Source organism: Panulirus ornatus, chromosome 40 (assembly GCF_036320965.1).
Source record: "Panulirus ornatus isolate Po-2019 chromosome 40, ASM3632096v1, whole genome shotgun sequence".
In the NCBI taxonomy this organism is placed as follows: Eukaryota; Metazoa; Arthropoda; class Malacostraca; order Decapoda; family Palinuridae; genus Panulirus; species Panulirus ornatus.
This window is the reverse complement of record NC_092263.1, coordinates 17,715,910-17,731,153: the sequence shown is the minus strand read 5'-3', so window position 1 is coordinate 17,731,153 and position 15,244 is coordinate 17,715,910. Positions and strand designations below refer to the sequence as shown.

At 41.2% G+C, this 15,244-nt stretch overlaps 1 protein-coding gene across 1 annotated transcript in view; it reads right to left on the bottom strand.

The window, feature by feature from the left end:
* LOC139761490 (tubulin polyglutamylase TTLL5-like) overlaps positions 1–12,654 on the bottom strand; it is a 75,586-nt gene extending 62,932 nt beyond the window's left edge. The window contains exons 1-2 of the mRNA XM_071685752.1: positions 12,601–12,654; positions 340–1,781 (exon numbers count right to left, since the gene is read on the bottom strand). Of these exons, the coding sequence (XP_071541853.1) occupies positions 340–1,277 (938 nt within the window). The 5' untranslated portion in view covers positions 1,278–1,781; positions 12,601–12,654. The remainder of the gene's footprint in view (positions 1–339; positions 1,782–12,600) is intronic.
* Between the last annotated feature and the right edge of the window lie 2,590 nt (positions 12,655–15,244).

Below are 15,244 nucleotides of genomic sequence, written 5' to 3'. Positions count from 1 at the left end.
AGAGCTCTTGTTTACTGTTTATCAGGTTAATGTCAGTGTCGTATTTGCCAGGGGAGAGGAGTCTGTGCACAAGGATTACTGAAGTGTGAGGCTGGGGTACATTTTCTTCATTTTGCATTCCTACTCTAGGGTTGGTGGTTAGTTATAGAATAGTTTGGATGAGATGGGTGTAGTACTGTTACACAGAACTGATTGATAAGCATATTGATATGGAATGTATTGGGATGATCATTGATCCATTATGAAGGCACTGGGTACTGAGTGTTTATCTATATGTAAAAACACACAAAAATAATAGAAAACATATAAATTGTAAAATCACATAAATGAAATACTCACAATCTATGCTTTCCACTGGATGATTTGTTGCTCCTAGTTTCTCTTTTCCTTGATCTTCCCCTCTCTTTCTTGTCCTGATTTTTTGAATCTCCCCTTCCCTTGTCTCTTATCTGCTCATTCTCTTTATCTTCTCTCCCAGATATCTCACCATTAGTTTGATTTCTGTGAGGACTCCTTGATGCAGCACGTTTCATTCGCTCAGCCCATTCCATATGGAAGCGACTGTTAGGTTTATTTGTGTTTTTATCATTTTGAAGTGATAATTTCTGCTCCAAAGCATTATCTTTTTTAAAATGATCACTTTTACCGCTTTGAGAAATGGTTGGAGCAGTCAACTTCTGCCGACCAGGAAGCTTTGGACGTTCCCCAGAAAAGCTCCTATTATGAAATGTTCCACAGGTTCTAGCCTTGGGTTTCTTCTCTTTGCTTAGAACCTCTTTATTTTCACATTCTCTTCTCTTTCTTTCAGAACTAGAGCTATTAGGACTCGCACTTTCCTGACGAGAGCTTTCTGCTCTTCTTCTGTCTAATGAAAGACTCCTGTTAATATCACTTCTTTGGGGACGGTCAGAAGTTTTACTTCTTACTGACCCTGATCGTTTACGGTCCAGTGAAGAAGTCCATTTGGAAGAGTCTACACCCCTAGATGATGGCCGGTCTAGAGTGGAACTGCTCCCTCCTCCAACACTCCCTCTGCTGGTACCAGAGCTATAACTACTGCTGCTGCTGCTGCTGCTGCTGACACTACTGCTCCCACTAAGTCTACTACTACATCGGCCATATGGAGGGGCTCGAGGAACTTCTGGTGGTTTACCACATACTTTATGTCCTCGTAATCTCAGGTCAGCTTCGTCTGAGAACTGGACTTTTTGGTCTCCTTTCCGTGCACTCTTTATCGGAGAGTTGGACTGGGATGAGACTTTGGGTAACTTCTCCATTATGGATATAATAATATTCTACAGAGGATAGCATAACATCTAAATAAAATTACAAAAATAATATATATATATATATATATATAGACTGAATATAAAATAAATCAATTTGACTAGATTTACAATTTATATTCTATGTACCATATATGAACCAAACACATATCAAGGAATGGAAAGCTTCAAGTATTGTAACAAAAACTTTTCAACAAAATGACATCCAATCATAAAAACTGTAGAAACACTACAGTCGAGGCCTCTTCCTCGTTGCTTGGTCCAGGTTTCAGAGGTGGCAGCTTTAGGAATGATTTGGTCCAAGGAGAATTCCGGTCGGGTATCAGGGTAGGTGCAACAGGTTATGATTGGAAGGTTGAGGTTGACTAGGTTGGGTGTTCCTTCTGGGAATTCATCATCCTTGGCACATCTGAGGCTCCAAGGCGATGAGGGGTCAGCTAGGTGAGTCTGGTTTTCTCATCTATTACTGATGAAGGGCAATTCTAAGTGAAGACTCTGAGGATAAAAAAATGGCATTAGTCAATCTCTTAAAAGCAATTTACAAAAACTGTCTGCCTATCTTGTATGTTAAACTTCATTTCCATCTAAACAGAGTGGAACAAGTGCAAAAAGCTTCTCAGTTCACTTAAACATATCCTTAACACAGCAAAATGTGAACTACATCAACAATATAAGTGCTTCCTTCTTTCTCACTTAAGTAACCAACTGGATCTATTGCATGAGACTAGAGTCTTCATCCAGGCCTCCATCTTCACATTCGAAATGATTCTACTATGACAAATCATACATAATTCCTCTGGTTGAGAGGGCAAGAGCAAAGGGAGGAGTAGCACTCCTCCTGAAGCAGGAGTTGTGGGAGTATGCAATAGAGTGTAAGAAAGTAAACTCTAGACTGATATGAGTAAAACTGAAAGTGGATGGAGAGAGATGGGTGATTATTGGTGCCTATGCATTTGGTCATGAAAAGAAAGATCATGAGAGGCAAGTGTTTTGGGAGCATCTGAGTGAGTGTGTTAGCAACTTTGATGCATGAGACCAGGTTATAGTGATGGGTGATTTGAATGCAAAGGTGAGTAATACGGCAGTTGAGAGATATAACTGGTGTACATGGGGTGTTCAGTGTAGTAAATGGAAATGGTGAAGAGCTTGTAGATTTGTGTGCTGAAAAAGAACTGGTAATTGGGAATACCTGGTTTAAAAAGAGAGATTTACAAAAGTATCCATATGTGTGTAGGAGAGATGGCCAGAGGGTAATATTGGATTATGTGTCAATTGACAGGCATGCAAAAGAGAGACTTTTGAATGTTAATGTGCTGAGAGGGGCAGATGGAGGGGTGTCTGATCACTAACTGGTGGAGGCGAAGGTGAAGATTTTTAGAGGTTTCCAGAAAAGAAGAGAGAATGTTTGGCAGAAGAGAGTGGTGAGAGTAAGTGAGCTTGGAAAGGACACTTGTGTGAGGAAGTACAAGGAAAGATTGAGTGCAGAATGGCAAAAGGTGAGAGCAAATGACGTGAAGGGTGTGGGAGAGGAATGGGATGTATTTAGGGGAGCAGTGATGGCTTGCACAAAATATGCATGTGGCATGAAAAAGGTGGGAGGTGGGCAGATTAGAAAGGGTAGTGAGTGGTGGGATGAAGAAGCAAGATTGTTAGTGAAAGAGAAGAGAGAGGCGTTTGGGCGATTTTTGCAGGGAAATTGTGCAAATAACTGGGAGATGTATAAAAGAAAGTGGCAGGAGGTCAAGAGAAAGGTGCAAGAGGTGAAAAGAGGGCAAATGAGTTGGGGTAAGAGAGTATCATTAAATTTCAGGGAGAATGAAAAGATGTTTTAGAAGGAGGTAAATAAAGTGTGTAAGACAGGAGAACAAATGGGAACATTGGTGAAGGGGGGCAAATGGGGAGGTAATAACAAGGAGTGATGAAGTGAGGAGATGGAGTGACCGTTGTGAAGTTTTGTTGAATGTGTTTGATGATAGAGTGGCAGATATAGGTGTTTTGGTCAGGGTGGTGTGCAAAGTGATTTGTATGTAGCATTTATGGATCTGGAGAAGGCACATGATAGGGTTAATAGAGATGTTTTGTGGAAGGTTTTAAGAGTATATGGTGTGGGAGGTAAGTTGCTAAAAGCAGTGAAAAGTTTTTACCAAGGATGTAAGGCAAGTGTACGAGTAGGAAGAGAGGAAAGTGATTGGTTCCCAATGAATGTCAGTTTGCAGCAGGGGTGCATGATGTCTCCATGGTTGTTTAATTTGTTTATGGATCGGGTGGTTAAGGAGGTGAATGCAAGAGTTTTGGAGAGAGGGGCAAGTATGCAATCTGTTGTGGAAGAGAGGGCTTAGGAAGTGAGTCAGTTGCTGTTTGCTGATGATTCAGTGCTGGTGGCTGATTCAGGTGAGTAATTGCAGAAGATGGTGACTGAGTTTGGTAAAGTGTGTGAAAGAAGAAAGTTGAGAGTAAATGCGCATAAGAGCAAGGTTATTAGGTTCAGTAGGGTGGAGGAACAAGTTAATTGGGAGGTAAGTTTGAATGGAGAAAAACTGAAGGAAGTTAAGTGTTTTGGATATCTGGGAGTGGACTTAGCAGCAGATGGAACCATGGAAGTAGAAGTGTGTCACAGGGTGGGGGAGGGGTGAAGGTTCTGGGAGTGCTGAAGCATGTGTGGAAGGCGAGAACAAAAATGGGTAGGTTTGAAGGAATAGTGGGTGTGTGTGTGTGTGTGTGTGTGTGTGTGTGTGTGTGTGTGTGTGTGAAAGGCGTGCAAGGAAATGAGTGAATTGGAACGATGTGGTATACTGGGGTCAACATGATGTCAATGGATTGAACCAGGGCACGTGAAGCATCTGGGGTAAACCATGGAAAGGTCTGTGGGGTCTGGATGTGGAAAGGAGCTGTGGTTTCGGTGCATTACACATGACAGCTAGAGACTGAGTGTGAACAAATGTGGCCTTTTTGTCTTTCCCTGGCACTACCTCACTGGAGGGGGGGAGAGGATGATATTTCTCGTGAGGCGGGGTTGCGACGGGAAAGGATGAAGGCAGCAAGTATGAATATGTACATGTGTGTGTATATATATCATTATCTATTTTATTATACTTTGTCACTGTCTCCTGCGTTAGCGAGGTAGCGTAAGGAAACAGACAAAAGAATGGCCCAACCCACCCACATACACATGTATATACATACACGTCCTACACGCCCATATACATACCTATACATCTCAACATATATACATGTATATACATGTGTATGTGGGTGGGTTGGGCCATTCCTTCGGATGTTTCCTTGCGCTACCTCGCTAACGCGGGAGACAGCAACAAAGTATAATAAGTATATAAATATATATCTGTGCATGTATATGTATGTATACATTGAAATGTATATATGTATATGTGCATGTATGGGCATCTATGTATATTCATGTGTATGTGGGTGGGTTGGGCCATTTCTTGTCTGTTTCTTTGCGCTATCTCACTGACGTGGGAAATGGCAATTAAGTATAAAAAATAAATAATAATCAAATATATGTATATGAGCATATGAGTGGATGGGTCATTCTTTCTTTGTTTCCTAGTGCTACCTTGCTGATGCAGGAAACCGTGATCAAGTACAATGAATGAATAAATCCTCTGGTTCATGCTTGTAAAAATCTCCAGCCCCAATTAATTCTCTTCCTTTTCTCTTTCCACCTATGATTACATTGTTATCTATCTTCTCAACAAACCTTTCATATAACATATATTCTACATGGCCACACCATCTTACTATTTTAATGGTCCTGTCATGCATATATATAAGTTCTGAGTCTTCTCAGGCTTGCAATCAAACCTATAGTACAAAAATATATCTATTTTGAAGCTTGACAACAAAGGGGATGAGAACACAAGTTAGCAGGAAGACCAGTGTGTGTCTCCAATCAGAGCCAGCCAATAACTACTGTCCCTCTCTCACGCGCCAGCTCCCTGCCAGCGGTGGAGTAGGGGTTTGAAATATGCTGACACTATCAGTGGAACTTTCCATGGTTTTTCTATGCTGGTTACTGAGGATTACATATAAGTTTGACAGATTCTATTCATGATTTTAGACTTTAGAAACACATGTGACTTTCTTTGGCAATTTGTGTATGAAAAATTTGAAGTCAAATTTTGTTATGCTGCACCAAAGATGTCATACTCCCCCAGGGAATACAGAAACAATCCCCCTACACACACACACACACACACACACACACACACACACACACACACACACACACACGTCCTCTGTGGTTAGCTCCCAGGACCTCCACTTTAGCACCTACTCAGCACACCGTCTCCTAGAGGAAGAGTACTCAATGTAACCCACCTTGTAGGCTGAGGGAATAAATATGCACAGATTTTGAAAAGATGGGTGAGGATGCACATCTGTAAGAGGTTAGAGGGTCTGGGAAGTGAGGCAGTTGTTGTTTGTTGATGATACAGCATTGGTGGTAGATTTCTGTAAGAAACTGCAGGAGCTGATGGCTGAGTTTGGGAGAGTGCACAAAAGAAGGAAGCTAAGAATACATGAGAATAAAAGCAAGGTTGCTAACTTCAGCAGGAAGAAGGACGGGTTTGTTAGGGTGTGAGTTTAAATATAGAAAATTCAAAAGACATAAAGCACTTTGGATACCTGGGAGTAGACATGGCAGTAAATGGAACTATGGGAGCAAAAGTGAGTGATAAGGTGGATGAGGGGGCAAAGGTCCTTGGAGTACTAAGGAATATATGAAAAGAAAGGTTATCATCTGGAAGGGAAAAATGGGTATGACTGAAGGTATAGTAATCCTGTAAGATGTACGAATGTGAGACATGGGCTATAGATGCATGGAGGAGGGTGGATGGGTTAGAAATTAAATGTCCGGCAACACTCTTTGGTGTGATATGGTTTGATTCAGTAATACAAGGGTAAGACAGTGGTGTGGTAATAGGAGTGTGACTGAAAGAGCAAAGTGCATACTGCAATGATGCTGAATGAGAAGAGGTTGACAAAGAGGATATGTGTCAGAAAAGGAGAGTAAAAGAAGGAAAGACCAAACTGGAGATGGTAGGTGGGAATGAAAAATATTGTAAGTGGTCAGGGCCTGAACATTCAGGAGGGTGAAAGGCATTCACAGAATAGAGTGAACTGCAATGATGTGGTATAAAGGGTACAACATGCTGTCAATGGACTGAACCAGGGCACGTGAAGCAGCTGGGGGAAACCAGTCTGTGAGACCTGGCCATAGACAGGGGATTGTGACTTTGGTGCATTTCACATACCATCAAGGGAATGGATATGAGCAATCACCACTCTCCCATACAACTTTCCAGCTGCACATAAACATCTTATACCTCTGTAATTTGAACATTCACTTTCGTCCACTTTGCCTTTATACAGTGGCATTAGACAGAAATTCCACCAATCCTCAGGCACTCAACCATGATTCAAACATACACTGAAAATCCTAACTAAACAATCAACAACACAATGACCTCCTCCCTTAGTGAATCCCATCCATTCCAGCCGCTTTGCTGCATTTCATCGTAAGCATGGCTTTCATCAACTCAAGTCTTTTTACCAAACCACTCTCCATGACTCTCTCTATCCATGCATATATCCATGCATATATCCATCACGGGAATGGATATGAGCAATCACCACTCTCCCATACAACTTTCCAGCTGCACATAAACATTTTATACCTCTGTAATTTGAACATTCACTTTCGTCCACTTTGCCTTTATACAGTGGCATTAGACAGAAATTCCACCAATCCTCAGGCACTCAGCCATGATTCAAACATACACTGAAAATCCTAACTAAACAATCAACAACACAATGACCTCCTCCCTTAGTGAATCCCATCCATTCCAGCCGCTTTGCTGCATTTCATCGTAAGCATGGCTTTCATCAACTCAAGTCTTTTTACCAAACCACTCTCCATGACTCTCTCTACCCATGCATATATCCATGTCCAAAACTTTCCATATATGCCACCCTATCGTCATACACATTTAACAACCTTCAAATACTCACTCCTCTTCACCTCATCCTTGCCTGCTACGTACCAATTGTCCCCTTCACAGATGTTCCAATTTGTTCTCGGTCTTCTCACACTCTTAACCTCCTTCCAAAACATTTCTTGCTCTCCCTTAAGTTTGCTGATACCTGCTCACCCCAACTATCATTTGCCCACTTTTTAGCTCCTGAACCCTTATCTTTACCTCCGGCCACTTTCTCTAGTACATTTCTCAATCCTTTGCACTCCTTCCCTGCAAACAATGCCCATACACTTTTCTTTTCTCTTTCATCAGCAGCTTAACTTCCCCATCCTACCACTTACCACCTTTCTTCATCTGTGCACCTCCTACATTTCACATGCTGCACTCTTCTCTTGCTCATATATGCAGTGCTTCTCTAAAATACTTTCCATTCCTCATCAACTCCCTAGCTTAATTCAATCTCACCTTTTGCCATACCACACAGTCTCTCCAAGTATCTTTTCTCAAAAGCCTCTTTTTCAAGTTCACAGACTTTCACAACTCTTTTCCCACCCAAATAATTTCCTCTTTTTTGAAAGTCTCTACAAACCTTCACTAGTTCCCTCAGCACATTCACATCTAAGAGTCTCTCCTCTACATGCCTAGTAATCAGTACATAATCCACTAATGTCTCCTTAAGTACTCTCTTTCTCATCCATGTATGCTTATGTATATTCCTCTTTTCAAACCAAATATCCCAATCACCAGTCCTTCAGCACACAATTCCACAAGTTGTTCACAATTCTTATTTACACTTGGTACCCCATACCCCTCAACTATCACATTAGCCACTCCCACATTCAAATCATCCAACACTAATGCTGAATCACTTGCATTAAAACTATTAATATACTCACTCATCTCCCCAAACACACTTCTCTCTTCCTCAGTCCTCTCGCTTTTAAGTGCATAAGCACTAATAATCATCCAACTCATCCACTTTCACCTCTACTTATACCAGGCTTGGACTCACCAACTCAGAATCTTTTAAAATTTCCCCAACCTAATCCTTCAGCAACAGTGCTACCCATAGCTCTCACCCTCACACTGACCCCTGACTTCAACCCTATGACATTCCTAAATCAATCTTCCCCCTTCAACATAATTTCCCATTTTTTCAGGGTGGCAGCAGACAAATTGTGGGGACCTCTGAAGTGCAAGGACCAAGGTCACTGCCTTGCTTGTTTGTGCTTAAGTCTAACAGACTGGATGAGCCAAAAAATTAATGATTCAGTTTAACTTAAGAGAAATGCATATGGGATATCTAGATCAAGTGGCAATCCACAGGATCAAAAAATGCATAAACAATAACAAAGAAACTGTAAAAAGATAATACGAGTCGGGTAAAAAAGAGATGAGAATTTCTAACATAAAAAAAATCCCTATAAAATTCTTAAATTATATAAGAGGCAAGAAATCACCAGAGGTCCTATAGTCCCACTGTCTAAGAAAGACAATCTAAGCAATAACAATAAAGAAATGGCCTCCTTAATAACATGGAGCAGTACTTTGATTTGGTTTTCACTACCAAAAAATTATCAAATATACCACAACATGAAATGTATTTCCAGTAACAATGACAAAGAAACAGCTTTCTTGCTAACACTTTGACTCTGTGTTTACAAAAAGAGTCACAAAAATAAAATGTATTTCCAGAAATGACAACAAAGAAAAAGCTTCCTTACTAATCTACTACTTGATTCAGTGATTACCAGTGAAAAATCCTTAAACATGTCACAAACATAAAATGCATTTCCCTGGAAAGGCAAAGAGGAATTAGACATACATAACAACCTAACCTATTATGTGCTTAAATATTTAGAAAGCTAAATCCAAATAGGTTGACTCAACTGGTCTTGACATCTCTCCCATAAAACTGAAAGAATGAAGCTGAATCACCATTTCTAATCATTAAAATATCTAACATTTACCTACAAGAAGGGAAAATGCAAAAAGACTGGAAATTTGTGTCACACCAATTGTCATTATTGGAGGTAAAAAACATGTCTAAAATGATTGCACTATGTCTTACTTTCATTTTGAATATAATGTTTGAAAAAAGGAAATAAAATCAAAATTATCAATTTTTTAAGACTAACATGATCATGAATGCTGTAATAGAATATATGTAACCAATTCAACACAATTCTTGTCATAGGTATAACAAGTGAAATTCACAAATATCCACAGATGTCATATACCATACTTACGAGTGCATTCCACATTAAAGACTGTCATAAAGAATTAAAGCCCAAGACAAAAGAATTTGAATCTGCACAGAGAAAGGAGACTGGCTTTCATACAGAAAGTAATGAGTGATATAATACAGGAAAACACAACTGGCTCAGTAAGACTCGCATAGTTCCACAAGGCTCAGTCTTAAGACACATAAATTTTATCATATATATAAATGATCTGAGGACAGGAATAACCAATAAAATTTCAGAATATGCCTGTGACATGAACTTAAATATTTACACCCAGTCACAGAAAAGAAGCCAGAGGATTATACAAATTTAGACAAAGTGATGGAGTGGTCAGTGACATGGCAGACGGATCCAAGATAGACAAAGGCAAAGTAATGTATTCCACTGGGAAAATTATCTCAAGAGTTATTAGACACTGGAATAGTTACCAATATAAATGTTTTCAGCAGTAGGATTATTAAACATTGGAATAATTACCAGTTTAAATGTATTCAGCTGTACAGTTATATAACACTGGAAAAATTAACAATGTAAATGTTTTACTATCAATACATACCTACAAATCATGGCTACAAAAATACTTAAGCAATACCTAATAAACATCCATGTTTTCATGAGGAAAAAGATATTCATACTCTGTTTTTACACATTAAGACTTTAATGCTTCAGATGTGGTGCTCCTCCTGAGAACACTCCTGCAGTCAAAGCAGGGAAAGTTTCCTTTTGACATCTACCAAATGTCTATTGTAGTAGTATAACATCTCCACACCACTTCTTACAAACAGTTTTCTGCAAACAATTATGCCTCCCAGAGCAGTAGGTAGGGAGATGTCTCCTTCTATTATTGTATCTTTACCACAAACAAGATCAGGACCTTAGATATCTACCCCTGTCCACTTATCAGATAACCTTGTGTATTCTGTCATCACCAGCAGGGTGCTGAGGGAAAAATTGTTGCCAACAGGGTATTATAGGTAGGTTGTCACCAGTTAGGTGTTTAGGGAAGGGTGTCACCAGCAAAGTATCAAGGGTAGGCTGTTGCCAGCTGGGTGTCAAGAAAAAAGGTGTCACCAGAAGGGTATCAAGGATAGGTTATCAACATATGGGTGTCAAGGAAAAAAAAGAGTCGCCAGCAGGTTATCAAGGGTAGGTTGTCACCTGTTGGGTGTTTAGGGGAGGGCGTTACCAGCAGGATAACAGGGGTAGGCTGTCACTATCTGAGTGTCAAGGGCAAAGGAGTCAAAAATGGGGTATCAAGGGTAGGTTGTCACCATCTGAGTGTTAAGGGAAAGGGAGTCACAAACAAGGTATCAAGGGTAGGCTGTCATCATCTGGGTGTCAAGAGAAAAGGAGTTACAAACAGGGTATCAAGGGTAGGTTGTCACCATCTGGGCATCAAGAGAAAAGGTGTCACCAGCAAGGTATCAAAGGTAGAATGTCACCAACTGGGTGTCAAGGGAATGGTATCACCAGCAGGGTATCAAGGGTAGGTTGTCACCAGCTGGGTGTCAAGGGAAAAAGTGTCACCAGCAGGGTATTCAAGGGAAGGTTGTCACTAGCTGGGTGTTAAGGAAAGGGTGTCACCAGCAGGGTAACAGGGGTAAGCTGTCATCAACTGAGTGTCAAGGGAAAAGAGTCGCAAACAGGGTATTAAGGGTAGAGTATCATCATCTGGGTGTCAAGGGAAAAGAAGTCACAAACAGGGTATCTAGGGTAGGTTGTCACCATCTGGGTGCCAAGAGAAAAGGTGTCACCAGCAGGGTATCAACGGTAGATTGTCACCAGCTGGGTGTCAAGGGTAGATTGTCACTAACCGAGTGTCAAGGGAAGAGTGTCACCAGCAGGGTATCAAGGGCAGGTTGTCACCAGGTGGGTCTCAAGGGTAGATTGTCACTAGCAGGGTATCAAGGGTAGGTTGTCACCAGCTGGGTGTCAAGGGAATGGTGCCACCATTGCGATGACGTGGCTAGGGTGTCACCAGCAAGGTGTTAACAGATGTCAAGGGTAGGGTGTCAAGGATAGTGTCACCAACAAGGTACATGGTAGTCCAGGGGAAGGTCAAATGACAAGAGAACTGACGGGCCATGATAAGGTTATCCACACACTTTTCCAAAATTATGGGAAAAAGAAGATGGTAGAGCAAATGGTATACCTCCTGATTGGCACTCCCTCTCGCTCAATTACCAGAAGAAAATAAAACTGAGAAGAAACACCGTGCAATATGGAGAGAGTATTCTGCCATGAAAATTGTATATGAAGCATGACAGGAAATAACTCCCTCCCCTCCAATTCTACACAGAGAAGCACTGGGAATGGGTGTCACCATAAAGGTAACAAAGGTAGGGTGTTACTAGCAGTGTCAGAGGTAGGGCGTCATTAACTGGGTATCAACAGCAGGATCCCAAATGTGAAATGTTACCAACAAGTTGTTAGGGTAGAGTGACACCATCGGAGTGTCAAAGACAGGGAGCCACCAGCAGGGTGTCCCCAATAGAATGTCACCAAAAGGGTGCTATGGGCGAGTGTCACTAACTAGGTGTAAAGGAGAGGTCGTACCCAACAGGGTGTCAAAGCTAAGTTGTCATTAGATTGTAATGAAAAGGATGTCACTAGCAGAGAGACAAGGATAAAGTGTCATCAGCAGAGTGTCAAGGGTAGGATGTCCTATGGTTGTGCCCATCCCCAACCACTCCCTACACCCTTCACTCACCGCTTGACAGGTCTTGCTCAAGGGGTGTAATACTGCTTTCTTTCATGTAAAAATCTCCTTGACCCTAAATATCATCTAACTACGGTTTCATTTTAATGTTGTATTGCATGAACAGTTAATGTACTTAAATGCTTCATATTCAGTGTGTTTGAAACTACTTTTAGAAAACACCTGGTCGGATACAAACCAGTGGATCACAAGTAGTAATTGAGTGCGATTATATTTACAACAAAACTTAACCGAGTATTTTTTAACGTTCTGGACATAATGACTCCATAACTGTTTTTATATTCTGAGAAGCCTGAATTTCTAATAAAAATAAAAGGGAGGAATAATCCTAGTTACTGATGATGTCTCACCTGCCCAACATCGGCCTCCCTGCTGCATGTAAACAAACTGGCTGAGGCTCTCCCCCGCAGTGTGACGTCACGTCACGTGACATCTGCATGGCCTCCCGCCATCTTTGACAAGCCCTTTAAACTTGGCATACCACACGGGCAGCACTTGAGTATACAGCGTCCATTGAATTAGAATTGTACTCAGCATATGTTACCTAAACAATGTTTCTTACATGGTACCAGCTAAGATGTATGTGGGCCTTCTGTCATCTAATTCAGTGAAGCTACATTGCTTGTCGTTCACGGCTTTCAGGGGTAATCTGCAGCCTTTCGTTTCGTTATGATACATAGGATCTTTAATGAAGATACAGTGGTGCAAATATGTTTAAAGTTTCTGGTAGAATATGACAGAAATCGCACTGCCTCGCCGGTTGTGAGTTATTTTATTGATTTAAGAACATCTGCGCTTAATTTGCCAACTTGTCAGCATCGGTCGGTTAAATAGTATTGTGCCGACTAAATTTCTGTGACCGCTGTATTAACGGTTTGATAGATTTTCTTCCATTGAGGAAAGCTATTTTCGAGAGTAAATCATTCGAATATCAGTTCTGATGAGCAAATAAATCAATTCTAATCGCAGTAAGTTCGCTTTATTCGTTAGAAAGCCTATGATGTCGATATACTGAAGTCTAACTAAAGTGTTTAGGTAAACATACTAATGCACATAATCTCAACCAGAGGCTTCAACACCCTGGCTTACCTTACCTTAACGTACCAAACATAAACTTACAATGTCCTAACACAAGCCTACCTTAAAGTACCACACATAAACCTACCCCAACAGAGAAAGTGCCTTCAGTGTAAACCAACGGTAGCACACGAAAAATATACCAAATCTAAAGTATTCGCCAAAATAGCCATTAAGATAAGGAAGTGAAGAGCAAGGTATGTATACTTGGCCGAAGCAAGAATACTGTCACCATAAAGGACCGTGTTCGGAGGTAAGTACAGCAGAGTGGCTTATTGGAAGCTCCTTCATGATCATTTTTTAACTGGAGAGATATGTAGAACAAAAACACATATTGTTCGCCTTGTGGATCTTGAGTCTCCTTAACTTTAATGCCATCTGGTTCAAAATCTCTCAACTATTTATTACCTTGCTCGCCCAGTTCGTCAGTCTAAAAACTAGCCTTTTCTTCTCTCTCGGAAGCACTCCTTGGTGCAGCTAATCCTTAAGAAAGCAGACGTTCTAATTCCTCCAACGTTCGCCCAATTGCTCACAATTTTGCTATCTCCAATGTCTTTGAAACTCTCACTTTTTCAAACAATTAGAATCCCATTATTTTCTTACAGGTCACTAATATGGAATTTGTAGAGCAAGTCTACAGGTGATCTCTCCTGTCACTCACATCTAGTCCTCTTCTCTCAGCGATTTTATCGTAGCTCTTCATATCTCTAAAACATTTGACAGGGTGTGGAATAAGTTTCTCCTTTGTACCTTAAGTTTCACTGTTTCTCTCTGTCCTCTAATTTATAGTTTTCTCTTGAGCCGTTATATGGCAGGCATCCCCATTCCATCCTATCAGTAATAGTGTTCCTCTGTCTTCTTTCTTCTCAATGAATGATCTCTTTTCTACTTGTAATAACTGTTATACTGATGATTCCACTTTCCATATGTGAACTCCCATATCCTCTCCTTCTTTCTTTACTACACGTTCTCTTTCTTTTACTGATCACATGTCCTCTCTCAGGTCGAACCCGTTCAGCTTTTCGGATTCGAGAAGCAGTAACCTTGTTAGACTTGATGTGCTGAAACGTAATTTCTCCCTATAGCTCTAAGAATCATTTGTTTTCCTATGTTCCTTTTCCAAAGACCAGATGTCAGCCCTGTGATAATATCAGCATTATTTGCATAACACTCTATCCTGGTAACCCCACATAATCAACATCACCAAGTCTGGTCCCCAAAAGTTGGGAATCTTGTACAGCTTCCAAAATTACGTTTCTTGTGAGCACATATTTCACCTATGCAGGGCTCTAATTTACACATCTAGGGGGCGTGGCTTATCCTCCACCTCTCAGATCACGTTATCTTGGGGGGATGGTTCATCTTCCACCTCTCAGTTCACACACCTGAGGGGTGGCTGATCCTCCAACTCTCTGCTCGCTCATTTGGGAGTGTGGCTGATCCCCTCCTCTGCTCACATATAAGGGGGGGGGGGGGGAGCTGTGGCTCATCCTCAACCTCTACTCTCACATCTAGGGGTGGCTCATCCCACTTCTCAGCTCACACATCTGGGGGTGGCTCCACATCTGGGGGGTGGTTCATCCTCTACCTTTCAGCTGACAATCTCCGGGATGGCTCATCGTCCACTCTCTGATCACATCTCTGAGGGGTGACTCATCCTTCACCTCTCAGCTTACTCATTCACGTCCAGGCCCCACAAAAGTTTCCATGGTTTACCCCAGACGCTTCACATGCCCTGGTTCAATCCATTGACAGCACGTCGACCCCGGTATACCACATCGTTCCAATTGACTCTATTCCTTGCACGCTTTGCACGACCCGTAAACCTACGTCGAGTAACAACCCCCTTTTAAAACAAGGCGAATTAACAACCCACATAACGCTGAATAATTTGGAGATGATTTAAATATTAATAAA